At 46.6% G+C, this 19,482-nt stretch overlaps 1 protein-coding gene and 1 long non-coding RNA gene across 4 annotated transcripts in view; one reads left to right on the top strand and one right to left on the bottom strand.

The window, feature by feature from the left end:
* Positions 1–2,245: 2,245 nt before the first annotated feature.
* The window catches only part of LOC134159144 (uncharacterized), a 38,488-nt gene continuing 21,251 nt past the window's right edge, over positions 2,246–19,482 (bottom strand). The window contains exon 3 of one of the 2 annotated variants that reach the window (XR_009963048.1): positions 2,246–3,565. This is a non-coding gene — a long non-coding RNA (uncharacterized LOC134159144). Of the gene's footprint in view, positions 3,566–10,624; positions 12,845–19,482 lie in introns of those variants that run through there. The other variant, XR_009963046.1, reaches the window with a different exon arrangement.
* The window catches only part of PSD3 (pleckstrin and Sec7 domain containing 3), a 110,837-nt gene continuing 109,100 nt past the window's right edge, over positions 17,746–19,482 (top strand). For both annotated transcript variants that reach the window (XR_009963045.1, XM_062609782.1), the window contains exon 1: positions 17,746–17,907. Coding sequence is in view for 1 of the 2 variants with exons in the window: in XM_062609782.1 (XP_062465766.1) it covers positions 17,887–17,907 (21 nt within the window). In the remaining variant the exon portion in view is untranslated. The remainder of the gene's footprint in view (positions 17,908–19,482) is intronic.

Here is a 19,482-nt window from a genome sequence, read left to right as displayed (position 1 = left end):
TTCCTTTTAGTCAATCCCTTTTTAGATAATTAGGCAAAAAATCCGAATGTTCTGCTTGTGTTTTTTCACAGATGGGGTGACATAAGGTAGCTTCTGCCACTGTGGGTATTTCAAGCATGATGAATCTGAGAACTGGGAGGTCTGTGCTACAAAGAGCATGGAAAGGAGGCAATGTCAGTATGCGAATGAAGGTTTACAAAAGGAAGACCTAGCTGGGTTGACTTTGCACTTCACAGGTACTAATTAGCGCAATTAGCATTTTCCCCAATAAAATTAAGACCTGAAAGGATGCTGATAAAACACCCAGATCTTCTTTCCTAAATTGAATTGTGCTATGGCCTTCTCTTACTTGCTTCTCTTTTCTGTATACAATAAACTGTCTTCTGGAGGTGCAGAGTGAGATTTTCTCTAGGATTTAGGCAACGTTGCACTTGTGTTCTGAACCCAGATTTGCTTGCAGAGAAGTGAGTGTAAGATGAGAGCTAAATGTTGCTTTAAGGCTGGCTCTAGCTTCTCTAGTCTGAAAGCAGGTAAAGCCAGATGGCAGAGGTCAATATTTCAGAGTCAACCCATTATTCCTTGGGTTGGTATTTTCTGGGTCTTCTACACACAGACCTGGACATACTTAACTTTGAGAAATCCAGAATGATTTCAGATGAGGATGGAACAATACTGTACATCCTAATCTGTCTGAGCCTTATGTGATAAAGGAGATAAACAAAAGCACGTGTTGCATCAGGTTTGTATGAAGGAAGATGTAGTCCAACACAAGACTGCTATGTGGGAAGAGCACCTTCTTACCTTGCAGTCCCATTCCAGGCCCAGACCAGAGGTGGAGAAAACACATGGTCCTGGGCAGGCATAAGGGGGGGGGGGGCAGGGGGCAGGCTAATAGGGATCACTTTCCTTTCTTGGTTGAGTTCTCTTAGCCTCACCCACCTTGGATCAAAGATTAATACAATCAGGCCGCTCTCAGAAAAGAGCATCCCATCCCCTCATGTTGTCTTCCTGCTGTGCTTGTGCCAGTGGGATGCCCCAGCTGACTGGCTTACCTCTTTTCCCCATGCAGCCTGGTTAAGCCTGATCCCAGTGTGGATGCTGATGGATCCCAATGAGCACTGCTGATTTACCGTGAGCTTCATTACCCAGGGTGGAGAACCATCAATGCTGGCATGTGTTAAACACGTAATTTCTAGGTATTTTCTTCTTTATCTCTTTATCTGTAACCCACTGTAGTACCAGTAATACTGCTTACAACATTGACCCACACAGCCTACAGCAAAAGTCTCAATGGCTGTGTTAATGAAAGGAACTCCATGATGACTGTGCTTGGCCTCCCTCGGGTTAGAGGCAGCATGTCTCATGTTGTGAGCAAGCTCCTCTGCCCTAATTCAGTTCTTGAGTTTGGTATTAAGTCCTGGAGGATTTTTCATCAATGAAAAGCCCAAAATAATGACTGAGATTTCTAAACAATCTCCTAATTATTGATGCATTGCTTAGATAAACATCTCTTTCCTGTAGAAAAACAGTCTTGTCCCACTTGCCTTGAAAAGTTGTTCCTTCTTCCAGCCTCTGTAAATACCCTCTTTCATGGCTTCCTTTGCCTGGAATTGCATTGAAATGAGAACCAATAATAGGCCTCTGTTTCTGCCTTAGTTGCTCTTCCCTCAAGCCCTAGAAAACTTGCTTTTCTTGGCATTGCAAGAGAAGCTCCTCTGTTACACAGTTTCTCTTGCCACAGTTCAGAAGAGCTGCAGGTCTGGGCTAGTCGCACAAGGGATATTTCCAGTAGTACTTGTCAGCTACCTCTGCATCTGTCCAGCATGGTGTCACCACCCTCTCTGTCCTTCCAAGCTGAATCCTGGTACAGTGAGCACAGCTGAAGGCTGGACTACTTCATCTACCTATGGGTGAGCTATGGTTAACACAGGTTGAACGGGCTGAGCAGGGTATAGCTCAGTTAAATAAAGCAAGGGCTAAGAAGGTGGAGGCTGGGAGCAGAACAGACAAGTTCTGCCACTATGCTCCTCAGAGCAAATCCCTAGAGTGGTACTAGGGAACAAGAACTGTGAGATACACTTCAGCACTCCTGCTACCACACGAGTGGCTGTAGTGCCTGAATAAACTCCAGGTAGAAAGATATGAATTAAGTAGACGTGCAGTGTGAAGAATGTTTGCATGTGGGCTTGAGACTGTGATTTACAACAGTGCCCACCCCCTTTTACAAAAAAAAAAAAAAAACAACAAACCCATACAGGCTGCTTTTTGCTTGCTTACCTTTACCTATGTGGGACTCATTCTTTCAATAAAGAGTAAAAACAAGCAATATTTGTGTCTTTTAAAATGCCCTCACTATTTCTGGATTTCTTCAAGTTAAATATGTCCAGATGGGTGTGTAGAAGACCCAGAAAATGCTTTGAATCAGTGCTCTCTCATTATAATTGCAGAGAGCTCTCTCTTATAATTTAATGCATTAAACCCACAGCAAACCAAATCCTTCTCTTTTTAAGTTAGGAAGCCTGTAAAACTCCATGAGAAGCTTTGGTACAGAGTCTCTTGGCCAGTACAGCTGAAGGAAGGTTGATTGTGTATGAAATTCCAGGCTGGAGGAAAAGTTGTAACAGTAAGCATTTGAGTGATTCCACGTGGATCTCTCCCACAGTGATACAAAATATTAAAACACCAGCCTGCACCAGAAATCATTCTGATACTTGTAATCATCCTCTAGGGAGAAGGAATGCACTTACTATAGTAAGAATCCTCCCAGCAGGCTCAAACAGCTTGATACTAGGAAACCCGTGAGTCACAGCAACGTTAGGCAAATTGGTTTAATCGTTCAGTTGAAGGGCTTTCAAATAGCAATGCTTACCCATGAGATTCCTGGTGTTCTGAAGTCCCCACATTTATTTGGAAGCTACTGGTATCACAGCAGTTTGATGTCGTCATTCTTTGAGTTTTTAAAGACACCTGTAGAATTTCAGACCAATTTTTTTTAAAATAACTTTCAAGAGGGAACACCTATCCACATGAAAGTCTGTCATAACAGTGAGCATCCCCACCAGATTTTACCACATCTGTACAATCTGCAACTTCACATTACCTTGTTTGTGCTGTGTCTAAGTTAAGCAAATTGTTATTTCTAGACCTGCCTGTCAAATGAAGGAGCTATAAATTGGGGTTCAGTTTGCCTAGGTCTGGACAGACTGGCAGCAGGAGAGCTAGGTATTTCTAGGTCTGTGGCCCAAAAAGTTGTGGCCTATAAGCCAGGAACATTTTCTTCATGCTTGGAGACAGGTAGCTGCAGTAACCACAGCTCAGCTCTGATGAGAAGGCAGGCTGCTGCATTTTTGCTTTATCCAGCAGGCAGGCCTATCTCAGTACAAACAAGTGACACAGGCAGCAGGACTTACAAGGAATGCTGAACAAAAGCCAGGGTTGGTTTAACTTAGAGGAGAGGTGACTCAGGGGTCATATGATCCCTTTTCATGTAATTACAAGAGTGCTTCAGGAGAGAAAGGTGTAATCTCTTCTTTCTGTCCATTGTGGATAAGATAGAAGCAGCAGGCTGAAATTACAGGAAGGGAAATTTAGATTAGATGTTTTCCACTTGTTAAGACAGTGAAACATTTCAAAAGTTTGCCTGGGAGAAAGTGGGATACCCAGGCCTGGAAGTAATAGATATGGTGATGCATTCACACAGCTGTTATGGGCTACATTAGCATTTATAACCTGTGAAATATGGACCACAGAGTAACATGAGACATGCAGGGTCCATGCAGTGTGAAAGAGCAATAGGAACACAATCTAAAGAAACCCCTCGGTCTACAGCCAGCAGGGATTTGGCAGAGCTCTGCCCTCTGTTCTGAGGGATGATTTAACATGCTGGTGGCAAAACCAGTAAAAATAGCATTTTGTAAAACGTCAACACTTTGATCAAATGCTGAGTAATGTTGTACTCATGCATTACCATCCCTCCTAATTGCCATCAAGTTCAGAAATGCTAGATGGCTTGTAGCCTTTTCCTTTCTGATTAAAAAAGGTTGGGACATTTTTGTCTTTTCTCCAGACACCTTGTCTAAGATAATGTCAATTTCTGAGAGAAAGTAAGCCCTATTTATACCCTGAAATTTTTACAGTATTTTGATAACAAGCAGCTACTGCCAAGAGCCAGTCCTTTGCCGCTGAAAACCTATGTGAGCCTTCTATGTTTTGAATGACTTCCTGAAACAACCATGGATGCCTCAGGATTAAATACTGCAATGCAGCTGTGCCTCCTATATGCCATGAAGAAATTGTTGCTGAGATTGGCAGAGACTTGTGAAAGGATGAATGCCATGGCATAACCTGGTCTGGCTGTTTTCCTCATTACGCTCTCTGTGATGTTGAGTCTCAGTGCTTACCAAAGACTTGACCGTTGGTAACCAGGAGCTCTTCCTTCTGCCAGCAAAGAAAATAGAGTCCTCTAGTTAGAGCTGGCAGAATCTCATAGGAACTGGCTGTGTTGTTGGTATTGAATCACCAAGAAAACCACGGACTTGTTTGCCTGCTAGCAGGGCATATGAATCACAAGGAACTTCTACCCATGGTGACAAGAAAACACAATGTGAAGTCTCCATTCCTACAGATTCACTCTTTTACCCTACTTCATGCACTCCTATCAGCATTTACCATCTCCCATTTGTGTCCTGGTGGATACCTCTGGCAGGCAAAAAAAGTGCCTAGATGAGTGGACCACTTGCCAATGCTGACAGCTGCCCAAATGGGTGTGCTTCTCCATGTCTCTCCCTTGGAACTAGCAATAATAAATTGCTGATTTCCATTAACCTTATTTTTCCTGAGACCTCTGTCCTGCTTCTGTTTTAAATTAGCTAACAGGTTCAAACAATACTACGGGAAGCAGACAGATGAACAAACAGATAAAAGGTAGCGTAACCCTGTAAGCTCTTGTTTTCTTAGAAAACAAGGCTAAAGCACTGTTTAATCAAATTGTTTCTGCCTGTAAGTTTGTCAAGTCAGGCTCCCAAGACAAAGCCTGCACCTCAAAAGCCCAGGGGCCATATCTAGCCAAGTCCTTGAGGGGACACATAGGGTAAAAAATCCCTGCCCCAGTGGGTCTGATTGAATCCTCATTCATGCAGTTCAGCACTGTTCCCAGTACTGCTTCAGCAGAAAGTGGGCACAGGAGATGAGGATACCTTTGTGGCTGAAGGATGGGACTGAGTTCAAAAGGATTGGGGTTGGTCCCTGTCTGTGGTGGTGCCTTCTTTTGGGACTAGAGGGAGAAGCTAAGGTGGTGGGTTGAAAGATAGGGCAAGGGGGAATATCAGAATCTCAGTACAAAGTATTGCCTTCCAGAACACCTTTATTAGCCTCCTTGTGCTGTGATTTGGAGCAAAACATTGGCTTTTAAGAAAACATCACTGGGATTGAACTGGGCATTTTTTGTGTAAGGAGCAATTCTTAGAAACCATTTTATACATTTGATCTCTCCCACAGGGTAAACAGTAGTTATATTAATAGTTTTGGGTGGTCTGTACTGTACCTTATTTACTGCAATACGCTCTGGTCTTTGTAAGCATTCCACCATGTTTCTCTTAAGAATGGCTTTCATTCTGCAGTCCAAGGATATGAGTTTTCCCCATAGTTTTCCAGTCTGTCACTGCAATATCATTTGAATTACATAGTGCCACCGTAAGTATGACTCCAGTCCACATGGGGCATTTCTGACTGGTGTTTTGTCTCGACATCTTTAGAAAAGATCTTGGTAGCTTGAGATTCATTAGTCATAGGCAACAGGTTTTGTGGCACACACACTAGCATCACCCAGACCTTCTACAGGCTTTGAAGTATAGGAGAACCCATGCTTGTGGTGGCCATTAAGATCAATTAAGTTAATCTGTTCACTTCTACTACCTTCCTCTACTGCACCTCCAGCCACACACACACTGGCCAAAGTAAATTGCTGGAATCTACGCCCAACCACTGCCAATTCTTGTAAGGTATTCCTTGGATCCTATAGATGTCATGGCTTTATTGAATTCAAACATGGCTTTCTAAAGATCAAAAAAGAGAGGACCTTTGGCAATCTCTTTTTGCAAGGTTACCTCAGTGCACACAGCACAATGCTTCTTTCCATGTGTCTGAATGTTTTATATCCAGAAGACAAGGTCTTGGTCAAGGTACCTGCAAATCCTCAGGGTGCATCAAGTGCAGCTGTATGGCTTGAGATGCAGCGATTGCCTTTGCAATGTTCACATTGCATTCCAAAAATGCATTCCCTGCAAGAAATGCAGGGAGGATGCAGGAAATGCACAAAGGATTCCTGTCATACCACCAGATGATACGGTAGTTTTGTGTCATCATAAACCAGCAGTATTTGTTTTCATTTGAGATCAAAGCTATTATTTAAGCAAGTCCACTATTGAAGCAAGTCATTTTAGCTATAATCACATACCCATTATTGCAAGTAGAAAGGTTTTCCATTGTTCTCTTGGCTGTACTAACCTAGGGTGCAAATCTGTCTGCTTCCCATGGGTGTGTTTAAGGAACTGCTGCATGAAGAACTGATTTTCTTTGGAAAAGCTGAACCTTAGTATTTTACCTACAAAAACCAGTCATCTGTTGGTATCAGGTGAGCTGCTAACACATTGACAAACACTGACTTGCAAAAACAGACAAAACTCTCTCATCCAATTCAGACAATCCCCTCAAATCCAAGATGTGAGTCAGGTTTATTAACCTGAGGTCACTGACTGAAAGGTGCTCCCCATTCAAACAAGAGGAAGGAGGGACAAACCTGAGTGCTCAGAATATCATTCTTTTCCACCCAGTTCCAACAGCTCAAGCTCAGGCAATGTGGAGAAATGCAGTCCCTCCTTGAGGACTCAGTTCAGCAAATCTTGTTCCTGAGGCAGCTGGGGATTGTGGATGTGGTAAATGCACTGGAGCTCATGCTTCTGCACTGTGGTTGACCAGCACCTAAAAATGTGAATGAGAAACTGGCATATTTGGGGTCCAGTTTTATAAACCAGTGTGTGCTTGCCTTATTTCATGTAAGTGACTGTCTTCAGTGGGACTGAACCATGTGTTTAATAGGGACTGAGAGGTGCCAAACTGAAAGACATCTGGTTTATTGCCAAGCAAAGAGCAGTTTTCTCATATTGACTGTAACACTCACTTGCATCTGTGCCTTGATCATGTCATTTAGCTTCTCTACCTTGGTTGTTTTGCCTGAGAAGTCAGATTGCTAGGGTTTGCCTTTTTGACAGGAGGTGTAGGAGGATTAACTCATGAGTGTGCATCCTGGTCTTCAGAGAAGTCTGTCAGCATGGAAAGCTATAATTAAGAATTGTTTGTCCTGCATTTGAAATTACTTGCACAACAGCCTTATCCTGAGCACAGCCAACTGCCACTACTGCTTAAAACAATAAAAGTTGAGTGTGCTTAGCAGAATCAAAATCAGACTAAAAATTTACATCTAAGACAGCCATTGGAAATCCAAAGTTTGGGAAGAACCTAACGCTTTTAGAACCAAGGGAACTCCAAAGGCTAAAGCAGTCAGTGATAGCTTTCCACCCCCTCCAGCAGGCTTTGAACAAACCTCGTATCTCCCACAATTGTCTCAGATAGTTATCACTTCATCACTGTACATTCCTCATCATCTTCTGCCTTTCTCAGGAAATAGGAATCCAGCAAGCTCTTCAAGCCTGGAGACAAGTCTTCCTGACATCAAGGAAAGGCAGAAAGCAGCATGTTGCTTCAGGACCAGCTATCAAAAGCCTACCATCCTCATTTAAAAATGTAAATAGAAAAGAACTGTGGAGGATCGTAACCTCGTGAGACTGAGTGGCTTTTCCCCTTTGGGCTGAATATGGACTTGGATTTGACCTTGAGATAGCTCCAGAGCTGTAAAGCTGGTTTGATGGAGTTGTAAAAAATCAGTATGATGCTGACGGAAAAAACATCAAGCTTTTGGAAACAGAATAAAGAAGGATTTTTGGATTTGTGGGACTCAGAAGCAGCACATCAGTACACACAGCAGCACACAGTTCACCTGTAGATGCTGGATCCACATGGGAGATGGTGACTGATAGGGTGTGAGAAATGACAGGCAATTCCCACCAATGCCCTTGGCTGTTTAGATAAAACCAGCTTTGCAGGAGATGGGATCTCCATGCTAGAGTATTGTATTGTCAGTTTCATGGCTTCTGCATTCCTCTTGAGGATTTCCTAGAAGTAAGGGGGAGAAAAGAGATGGATGCTATATAGCCTGCTAGCCTGGTTTTTAGTACAGTTACCTAAAGCAGGCAGGAAGATGTATGGAAATGGTGAAAACTAATGCCAAGGTATATAGCACAGGAGCAAGCAGGAGCTGTTTTATCCAGTTGCTGATGGAAAAATAAGGCTGAGGTAAAGGCTGGTGGGGGCAAAAGTGATAGCAGCAATTTCTTTGGGGGAAAAACTGTAAAAAAAAAAAAAAGCTGAAATGGAAAATGATGCTTCTTGCCTAGAGCATTCTGTCTGCACAGGGTGGGCCTGGCTAGATGTGGCATTTGGCACAACTTCCAGATGGTGGGCAGGAATGAGAGTGGGGTGGGTGGGAACTTCCTAAGCTTTCCCGCTGCTACAAGTGATGCTGAATGTTTAGTCTGTGTGCCCATCTCATTGATTGAGGGTTGTTCCAGGCCAAAGGCAGGATGGGAATAAACAATTAGCTGGGGAAGGAGTATTAATAAGGCGATAAATGATTTCTGGGGAGGTAGGAAGCACAACACTGGGATGTGTGGCCATGGGGCTGGGACTCTTTCCCAGGGAGCAGCTGCAGTATATGGCAGGAGAACTGACAGATCCTGTGCTGGGGTCTGGGTTTGAGTGCTGCAGAAGGCCAGAACTGTGAAAAGCAAGAGGTGAGGCTGGTTGTGAGGAAGTGGGTTGGCACACAGCAAGGTGTGGGAATTTCGAGGATGCCTGCTGAGGCTGACACTGGGGAGAGAAGAGAGAGAGAAGATGAGTTTGAAAAAGGCCTGGGGTCCTGCTTTGGAGAGGAGCAGGGAATTGTAGGAGTTTTACATGGTAAGAGTGGATGGCAGTGTTCTATTGGTAGCCCATTTTCTACTCCACACCTTCACTGGGTAATGCCAGGTACAAACTCTCTGCTATTTGGTGCAGAGCTATGCCTCCCTTCTTGCTCTGTCCTCCCAGGCACCTCAGGGCTCCTGCTCGCATAGGGCTTTCCATCTCCCCAGATGACCCTTCAAGGCAGATACTAGCTCAGGAGGCTGCACACCTGCCTTGTGTGGCAGGCTGCCCAGGAAATCAGCTACAGAGGGAGAAAAGAGCATACCCCCCATGTCTGTAGGGTAATACAGCCCTCCACACTGCAAACCATGGCTATTACCATGGTGCTGCAGCAAGAGAGTGGCTGTTTCTGGTGTCACATTCCAGTTAGACACATAATACCTCTGGCTTGGTTCTTTCTCAGCTTTGGCTCTTGTTCTGTGCTGTAGGACTGAACTGTGTCCTCCTGTGCTTAGAACACTTGCAAGACCTGCTTGCAGAGACCTTCCAATTCCAACCAAAGTTGGCATCGATCTGGTCACAATGGCTCTGCTTGCTCTGTCCCAGTGAAATGTATTTAACTGTTGGCATTTAACCTTCTACCCATCATTTGTGACTGATGTGTGCTCACACCCTGGGGAGAGCTGGGAGGGCTATGGATGTATCACAGTATCACAGTATCACAGTATGCTAGAGATTGGAAGGGACCTCGAAAGATCATCTAGTCCAGTCCCCCTGCTGCAGCAGGATGTACTCAGACAGTTCCAGCTGTTTGTTGTCAGCACCTGTTGCAGCAGCTTTGTTCAAGCAGAGGAAGCAGATCTGGTTAGTACTTTTAATGGTGTTGATTCCCTTTTTGTCTGCAGCATTCCAGACAGTGACTGCTCTATGAATGTGCCAGAGTTGCCAGCTGTAATGATCTCATTTTGGGCAGGACAGTGGGGTGACATACTTTACATTTGCCTGACTGTGAAGGCTGTTTGTTGCACACCAATGCTGCCACAGCTGTAGCTGCACCAATCCTCCTCTGTTCACCTCTTACTGGCTTAGTATAGAATCACAGAATGGTTTGGGTTGGAAAGGACCTTTAGATCATCTAGTTCTAACCCCCTTACCATGGGCAGAGACACCTCACACTAAACCATGTCACCCAAGGCTCTGTCCAACCTGGACTTAAACACTGCCAGGGATGGAGCATTTATCACTACTCTGGGCAACCCATTCCAGTGCCTCATCACCCTCACAGTAAAAAACTTCTTCCTTACATCTAACCTGAACTTCCCCTGTTTAAGTTTGAACCCATTACCACTTGTCCTACCACTACAGTCCCTGATGAAGAGTCCCTCTCCAGCATCCTTGTAGGCCCCCTTCAGATACTGGAAGGCTGCTATGAGGTCTCCACGCAGCCTTCTCTCCTCCAGGCTGAACAGCCCCAACTTTCTCAGCCTGTCTTTGTACAGGAGGTGCTCCAGTCCCCTGATCATCCTCGTGGCCTCCTCTGGACTTGTTCCAACAGTTCCATGTCCTTTTTATGTTGGGGACACCAGAACTGCACACAATACTCCAGGTGAGGTCTCACGAGAGCAGAGTAGAGGGGCAGGATCACCTCCTTGGACCTGCTGGTCACACTCCTTTTGATGCAGCCCAGGATACGGTTGGCCTTCTGGGCTGCAAGCGCACACTGAAGTTGGCTCATGTTCATGATTTCCCCTTAGTGAAGCCATGCTGGCTGTCACCAAGCACCTTGTTGTTTTTCATGTGCCTTAGCATGCCATCCAGGAGAATCTGCTCCAAGATTTTGCCAGGCACAGAGGTGAGACTGACTGGTCTGTAATTCCCTGGGTCATCCATTTTCCCCTTCTTGAGAATGGGGGTTATGTTACCCTTCTTCCAGTCGTTGGGAACTTCACCTGACTGCCATGATTTTTCAAATATCATATAGACAGCAGCTTAGCAACTTCATTTGTCAGCTCCTTCAGGACCTGCAGATGGATTTCATCAGGTCCCATGGACTTGTGCACATTCAGGTTCCTAAGATGATCTCAGACCAGATCCTCTCCTACAGTGGGTCTTCATTCTTACAGTCCCTGCATCTGCCCTCCAAGACTTGAGCTGTGTGGTCAGAGCATTTGCCAGTGAAGACTGAAGCAAAGAAGTCATTAAGAACCTCAGCCTTCTCCAAATCCAGGGTAGACAGGTTTCCTGTTTCCTTCTGGAGAGGGCTCACGCTATCCCTAGTCTGTCTTTTCTTAGTGACATACCCATAGAAGGTTATTTGTGTGTAGCTCAATCCTGTCGGAACCATCTGTGGCAGGAGAAAGAAGACACACATGAAAAGGGGAAAAAGGTACAGGGGGACTTTACAGGGAGATGCCAGTGTCTAAGGAAGCCAAAACCACAAAGCCACAGTTTCTTGGCTTGAAATATATGCTTCCTTTCATTACAGCATACCATACAGTTCCAGTATTTGGCATGTCCTTCTGGAGGTCAAGACTGGGATGATTTATGGAGACTGGCTAAGGTTTCCCTAGAAAGGACACCATTCTGTAGAATCACGTATTTATTCAGGAGGGGAAAAAGACTACCTGGAGCATTTCTGTTAAGCTTAAAACAGTGTGCTCCCTTCACCTTAGTGTTTATGCAAAACACTTCTTGAGGTTGTTAGTCTAAATAAATTAGTTTGCTAGTGAGTCCGTCTGGTTACCATACCCAGGCACAAGGCAGGAACAGCAGAGGAATCACTAAGGCAGATGGGGCACTGAGGGGAAGACCCCTGATAGTACTCTTAGGCAGAGGTTTTGCAGACTTATTTTGAGATGGCCTTTTATTGATCAATCTGATTCAACAAAGCACTGTTGACTTGATGACCATGTGGCTGTGTGCTTCAGTCTGAGAGAGGAAGGTCTCCCTTTCCTTACATTCTTGCTCTGCTTTTTTGCTAGGCACTGTATCTCTGGGACAGAGCTGAGGAGCTGTGTGTGTGTGTCAGATTGACTTGTGAGGCTGATGATGCTGGTATAATGAATGCTCTGTGTTAGAAGGCAATGAACCCCCCCTTCCCTCATATACTCCCAAAGTCCAAATCCCCCCTTGCCATATAGGTGATATTGCAAATAAATCAACCTGTGATTTTCACCTCTATCCATTATGTGGCAAGCTGGGGGAAGGGAAGGAGGCTTGGTGATTTGATCCCTAGAAACCTCCCTCATTAGCACAGATCCAGCCACAGAAACAACACTGAGCTCCTGCCTCTTGGCAACTGCCATATGCTTTCTCTTGCCTTCACTGTTAGAGTTCCTGTTGCTGGAGCATCCTGAATTCCTAGACCTGGTTTCTTGCTTCCATGCCAGAAACAGGGCTTTCTCCCACTCACAGAGATGGCCATGTTGCACCCTTAGTGCTGGGAAGCGGCAGGAGCAGAACTCGATAGGACTTGGCAGCCCAGCAGTAACTGGTAATTTCTCTGTCACTTTTGGAGGTGCTTGGGAAGAACATGACCAACTTCAATCTGGCTGCAGCCCCTCCTTGTATGCTTCACTCTGGAGAGCTTTTAGGATGGCCCCTGGGTGACACTGTGAATGCTGCATGGGGATTCCACTTGCAGAGAGTTGGCAAGAAAAGATTATATGACCTGTCCGTGCTGTGGGCTCATCAGTTCTGCATAAACTCCCAGGAGCTGTGGCTGTTTGCTGCGGAGGGTATGGTGATCCTGGCTGTCACTGGTGGCCTAATCAAGATAATGGTACTCACTGCTGATGGACTGATTTCAGGGTCCTGCAGCACTTTGCTAAAGAGAGATTTGCTAGAGATGGATAAGGACAAAGGTTAAGATTAAGAGAGGATGTGACAGCAGAGACCCAGGAGGTAACCATGAACCTGCCAAAGCAGGGAAATTCAGCAGGTTTGGGGAGGCACTTGTACTTTGAAGTCTCTGGCTTTTTTTTGGAGGGAAATGTCAAATCACAGATCCCTGAAGTCTGATGGGTGGAATAACAAGCCTCTGAAATATCCCATTAAATGATCTAATTTTGGGCAGTTACAGGGCTCCCATGCAGGGAATGTTGGTTATTTCCTTTCCTCACAGGGAACTTGTCAGATGGGGGAGGGAGTGAAATGATGTGAAATCTCTGGAGGCAAGAGATTAAGCATATGGAAAAATTATGTTTCCTGGAGTTCTGGGCATGGCAAGACTCTAGAGGATTGTCAGTGAGGGAAGGAGCAATGTAAGAGTCTGTTAACCCCTAAAAGGGAAGATTCCAGGAGCTTTGGGTGTGAGGCTAACTCATCCTGGAAAGCGCCATGTGAAGAACGATGATACTGCAGCATATCCCTCCTCATAGCAATGCCAGCCAACTAGCCCGTGTGTGCACTAACCCACTCCCTGCTGTGCCTGTCACTCTGGGCATTACTATAATGCTTTAGTAGTCCTATCTGTCTCTCCATAAGAAATAATAGAGAAAGATTACCCTCTTTACATGTGCCCAGTTTTTTTCTAGTCTGCACCTTATCTCCAAATCTGCTGTTCCTCTGGTGCTGTTGCAGCTACTTTTCCACCCTCACTTCAGAAATAATGGGTTGTGATGGCAACTCTGTTTTACCGGGTAAAACCGGCTGGGGGGGGGGGGGGGGGGGGGGGGAAGTGTTTTTCCAGCTGTGTCCAAAAAAATCCAGACACACAAAGGAAAATCCAATAAATTATTAACCCAGTCTTTCCATCTGCTGATAATGATGTTTCTGGTTGGGTTTTTGGTTTCTTTGTTTTTCATCTCTAGCTGCATTCTCCCTCATGGAAACACAGAATCTCAATTTGATTTGAAATGCAATGTCCTGAGCCATTTTCTGGCAAGCACATGGATGATGACCTACATGTGGTTTTCTGCCTTTTGAATGAGAAGTAAATTGGAAATGAGTTTGCCGTACTCCTCTCATCTCCCTGTGAGAGGAGAATAATGAGCAAGAGAGTACCTTTATAGGCAAAAGATTACAGAGTTTATGCATTTACAGACCACTGACTGCGATATACTCCTTTTTTTTCCTGAGGGAGTGGTGTGGTGAAAGAGGTATTTTCAGCTGTGAAGGTTTGACCTGTATGGTTAATGTTTGTCTTATGAAGTGGTGGGAAGAGGTTGGTTCCAGCTGCCTGGAACAGGCACTGACACAGCAGTGCTGGGATGCTTGGTCCATGCATCCACCTGGTGCTGTCCTGGTGGTGAGAGAAAGCTCCACGTGGCCCCATGCTGTGATGGGAGCCATTTCTGATCCATGTGGTATGGTCATAACAATGCGTTTGGTTTGCTGCCCTGCTTCCACTCTGGTGATCAAAGCGCTGCTTGACAGGCACACCTTGGCAGCCCCTTGACACTCCATAACTTACCTATTCTCCTGTTTACTTATCTCCGTTTTTCCACCCAAGACCCCTTGCAAACAAGCAATCCTCCATAACTACTCTTTTTTGCCTTTGGTCCCCATTTTGCTGCATGGCATATGCAAACTTGATATTTTCAATACCAGGACCTAGGCAATCCCAGTTGACAGGATAACCAAAGCACCACTGGCCTTGTAAAGCTCCAAATGACCCCAGCAACTGCCTGTGCCACTTCTCACACAACTGCCCAGTAGCCAAGCTGTGCGATCCCTTGCGGTGCTTTCATACTGGTACTTGCCATAGCCAGCAACTTCTGATGTCTCCTCTGGTCTCCTGTGCCCTCTTTGCCTAGCTGAACCTCAGTCCTGTGCCCAGGACACTGCTGGGTTTCCTGCTTGGGGCTGGCTCCCCTCTCCCATTGCTGCCCTCCCTTGGCTGGGGGATTTGCAGCAGCTTAGCCACTGAACCAGGCTGGACATTGCTCTGGAGCTGACTGTTTACCATCCTCACACAGGCAGCCTGCTGGCTGCCTGCCTCTGGCTTTTCTTTTTTATTGATTAATTTTTATTCTAGATTGGGGGGTGTCAAAATACATACCACAAACTTGAACTTGAATTCTTCAGCAATTTGGAGTGCTCCATAGATGTGTCAAGCCCCTCTCATAACTACTTAGCAAGACACTAGTTTTTGTGTCAGCTTTTGCTGACTTTAATATATATATACATATATATATACATATAACTGTAAACTTAAACCAAGCGTTTGGACAAAAAATACAGACTTGCTTCATAAACACACTACACCCACCCCATTTCTTTGCTAACTGCCTGTTCTCAGCAATGCTCTGAGATTTAATACTGCCCTTGTGCAGCTCTGATCGATGGTGTAAGATCCCTTGTGCAAATCTCAGGACGCATGGTGCCAAACCCCAGGACACTCTTTTGCAGTGAAGCAAACTCACAGCTAGATGCCAGAGTGGCAGAGGCTTGCAGGATCGGCCTCCCCAGGGGTAGCAAATGCTCTCCTCTCAAAGTCGTATGGCACAGCAGTCTCAGTGTCTGGGTGACTCAGGACAGATGCATGGATTTGAGAAAAATGGTCAGATTCTTCTCAACACAAATAGGGAAAAACTAACCAAACTGGAGCACAGCGGCCACGTAGGTGTCCAGGCCCCTCACAAGGGGCAGCACCAGCCTTCTCCTCAAACCCAGCTTTTGCCTGCTGGCCCACAGTGGCATTACCTCACCCGTGCTGGGAGGGGGGACGCAGAGCACATCACCTCCTCTGAGACCCATGTGCTGGGTGGCTTCTTTCCGCTGCATTAGCCAGCTCAGATGTGGCACAGATGGGGATCTGCAGCCCCAGGCCTCAGAGGTGCCTGGAACAGATGGGACCAAACACTGCCAGGCCAGAACATGCTTGGCACCACAGCCCTGGCTGGGAGAGGGGTGAAGCCCTCCAGCACACCACCCTGTCTCCATTGCACATGTTCATGGGCATGGGCTGCATCACAGGGACAGGCTGTCCCTTGGGTGCCAGGCTCAGCACTGGCACACAGGGCAAAGGCAGACTTGTGTGCATGCACAGGGACCTCTTCACAACACATGCCAGCCATTTCGGGTGATAGAAAGCCAGGTTTCCATCCAACTCTGTTCTCAGAGGACAGAAATGGCTGGATTGGAGGGCAGGAGGCAGATCCTGTGCTGTTCCTGGGATGTGTGTGGGAGCCAGCAGCAGGCCTGGGGAGAGGGGAAGTTGTAGGGAAAAAGAGGGATGCCTTCTGAGATGCAGGGTACACCAGCCTGAGGCACCCAAATGACAGAGGCAGTATCCTGAAGGGTGTCATGGGTGGAAAGCAGGAGCAGCACTGCTTGGGATGAAGCTGGAGGTGGTGAGAAGGTGGCTGTCCAGGTTTGGAGGAGAAGCAGGAGCTCTGTGTGCCACAGCCCTATTGGTAGGAGCATGGGGAGATGCTGCTGTATGGAGCCTCCAGACAAGCTGGAAGAGGCTAGGGATGGTGCTGGCACCCCTTTCTTGCTGCCAAACAGGGAAAGGTCTGGGCCAGGGCGCATCAAGGTTTATGAGTGGATTTACCTTCACGCTGCCAGAAATTGATATTCTAAATTTGTTTTCTTGGTTTGGTGCTGGTGAGCCAAAAGTCTGAGGTTGTCTTATGCTGGCAGGGAGGATGGCTCTGCCCATGAGCTGGGAGGCCAATGGGAAACAAGGCAGGACTACTCTTTCTCCTGGGCTGCAGAGGTGTCCGGGTGTGGTACACTTAATGTCAGTGATGTGGATGGTGATGCACTTCTACCACGGGGACTGTCCAAAGCCTTTCATAACAGCAAGGCAGCAGGAACAACCTTGCCTTCCACCTAACACAAAGCTTTGTTTTCCAGTGCAGGGGAATAAGCAAACATAAAGTGCTTAGTAAAGACCTGGTCCTTGCTCCACATTGCTCCAGAAAGCCTATCCTCAACTTTGGTGGGTTAAAGAAATAAAGCTTTCAACAGCTGCTGAACAAAACGCAAATACTGAAAGTACAGAAACCAACATCCGTCATTATTCCGGCCTGTCAGCTACTTGCGTAGGTAACTGTGGTAACTGGGCCCATGAGATTTCGGGGTGTTTTCTAACTGACAATTTCTGACAGGGAAACCCCACTTTTATTATGAACAACATGCCGAGTTCCTGGTTAGAGAGACCGTGACAATGTGACTGTGTGCTCAGGAACCTGGCGACAGAGGAGAACTTGCAGTGAATTGTGGAGGAAAACCCCCAACACTATCAAAAAAGAAAGATCAGGTTTGGGCGTTCGGATGGGGTTACTCTGACGACATCTGTGCTCTTTTGCTTTTTGAAGCCAGGCTGCGAAGGAAAGCCCCAGGGCTGGAAAAGCGTTTTAGATTGCTTTTTGTTGTTCTGTTGCGGGGTTGTTTTTTGCAGCAGCAGCTGCGAGCCGCACTGAAGGGATTTAGGAGCAGAGAGGAGCGGAGCGGAGCAGAGCACGGCACGGCACGTCCGTGCCCCCATGGCTTTGGCCGCGTCCGTCCGCAGCGCCGTCGCTGTCCGGGCTGTGTTTTTCACTCGGTGGCTTTACTAATCCTGCCATAATTCCTCTTTTTTTAACCCTTTTCGAGGAGCACGTGGCGCTCCCCACTCTCTGACCCCCCCCGCGCTCCCCCTTTCCCGCCCCTGGGCCAAGCCCCGCCCCGCCGGCCCCGCCGCTCCGGCTACTGCCGCCGGTCCCGCTGCCGCCGCGCCCCCCGCGCTGGGCCCGCCTGCCGCCGCCGCGCTGCCCAGCCCCGCCGCTGCCGCCGCCACGGGCCGGCAGGGCGCCACGGCGCGGCCCGGCCCGGCCCGCTGCGGCCCGGCACGGCACAGCGCGCCTCGGCTCGCCACGGCCGCGCTCGGCCCGGCCCCGCGGGAGGGCGGCTGCGACCCGCCGCGGCCGGCGATGGAAGATGGAAGGAGGCGGCGGTGCGGTAAGGGCCGGCGGGTGCCCGTGTGGGGCGGCGGGAGCGCGCAGACGGGGCACTTTCCCCTTCCATTTACTTTTCACTTTTCTTTTTTTCTTATCCTTTTTCTTTCCCGCCTTTGTTTTACTTTCTTTTTTCCACCCGTATTTCCATTTCCTTTTTGTTTTCCTATTTCTTTTCACTTTTCCTTCTGTTCCTTCTTTTTTGTCTTCTTTTTCTCCTTCTTTTCACACTTAAGTAGGAAAGCTCAGAGCCCGCTTCTGTGCTCGTTACTGCTAGATCCCCAGACACCAACTGCAGCAGGGAATATGCACTGGGACCCCGCACGCCGGGCCTGGGACCCCCGACTTGCATCCTGCAGAGTTGGTTTTCTTCTGTCTCCGTGTAACTTGTCTGTGTATCGAACTCGCGTTGTTGCTGCACTGACAAACTCTCTTAATCATACCAAAATCTTGAGTTACGTGAGATGATGTGAAAAAGTTTTCTGGGGAGGAGCGGTGCTGAGATGAATTCACCAAAGATGTAAAGTTTTAGAACATTAAACGTACACAGGGACACTGCTGTGTAACTGTGGTACCCTGGCTGCCAGGGATGGGAGCTAAGCTTCACAATGGGAACATAAACAGAGAGTTGTAATGAGCTTGAACTTTACTCAAACTCATCAAAGATGCTGACTTCCCATACAGACACGGTATTTCTGTGCCATAAACAGCAATTACCTGGCTCCCATAGGGTGCCTGTTAATACATTGTCAGGCAGAGCACATCCGTGTGTTACTGAAGCGATCTGGGTGTGTAATAGGCAACTGCAATTAATACTGCTTTCGCAGCTTCAGTCATGCTTTAATTCTGTCTGTGCGTAGGGACATTAAAACAGAGAGAGAAAGTCAAATGCGCTATTTCTAATGAAACTGGTGGTTGCACACCCACTGTTTGAAGCAGTTGTAATAGGCTTCTGAGAATCATCCAAGCCTTTCTGGTTCAGCTAGTAGAAGGAAACCTTTTTCTACTCCAAAAGCATTTTCATCAGTTATATCCTTAGTTGATGTGTTTCAGCAGCTGTTACCAGTTTAATGCTAACCATGAATCTGACCTAGCTTTGTTGATTTACGCAGTCTGAGCTTGGCTACCGAGATGTTGGTCTGAGGTGTGGCTTTGGTGGGAGAGAAGGTGATGTTAAACCATGTAGGAGTCCCTGTGCAAATGCTACCCTTAAATTACACCCTTGGTTCACTGCAGAAATGAGTATAAGAAAATCCCTTGCAGCAGGGATGGTGTCAAAAACAATTTGAAGAGACTTACACAGTGCTCTCTTCAAAACTTGATACAACAAAAAAAAAAAAATCAGACTTCTTGATAAATAAAGAAGATTGTTGCACAACTTACCTGTGTGAAAGGAATCCTCTTCTGCTATTGGTACTTGAGCAGATTACCTGATTAACTAGTGCCATTTCTGTGCTGTCAAATTGAGAGGGAAAAGAGCAGTGAGGATTCTAGTGAACATATTAGTGTTTGTTTGTTTTGTTCTCAACAAGAATTCCTTCACTGTTGTCAAGCTGCATAGCTGAAAGACCTGGATGTC

This window comes from Pezoporus occidentalis, unplaced genomic scaffold, assembly GCF_034315485.1.
Source record: "Pezoporus occidentalis ecotype Australia unplaced genomic scaffold, CSIRO_AGI_Poc_V1 ctg140, whole genome shotgun sequence".
Classification (NCBI taxonomy): Eukaryota; Metazoa; Chordata; class Aves; order Psittaciformes; family Psittacidae; genus Pezoporus; species Pezoporus occidentalis.
The sequence above is the reverse complement of the archived record's forward strand: the minus strand, read 5'-3'. Positions and strand labels throughout refer to the sequence as shown.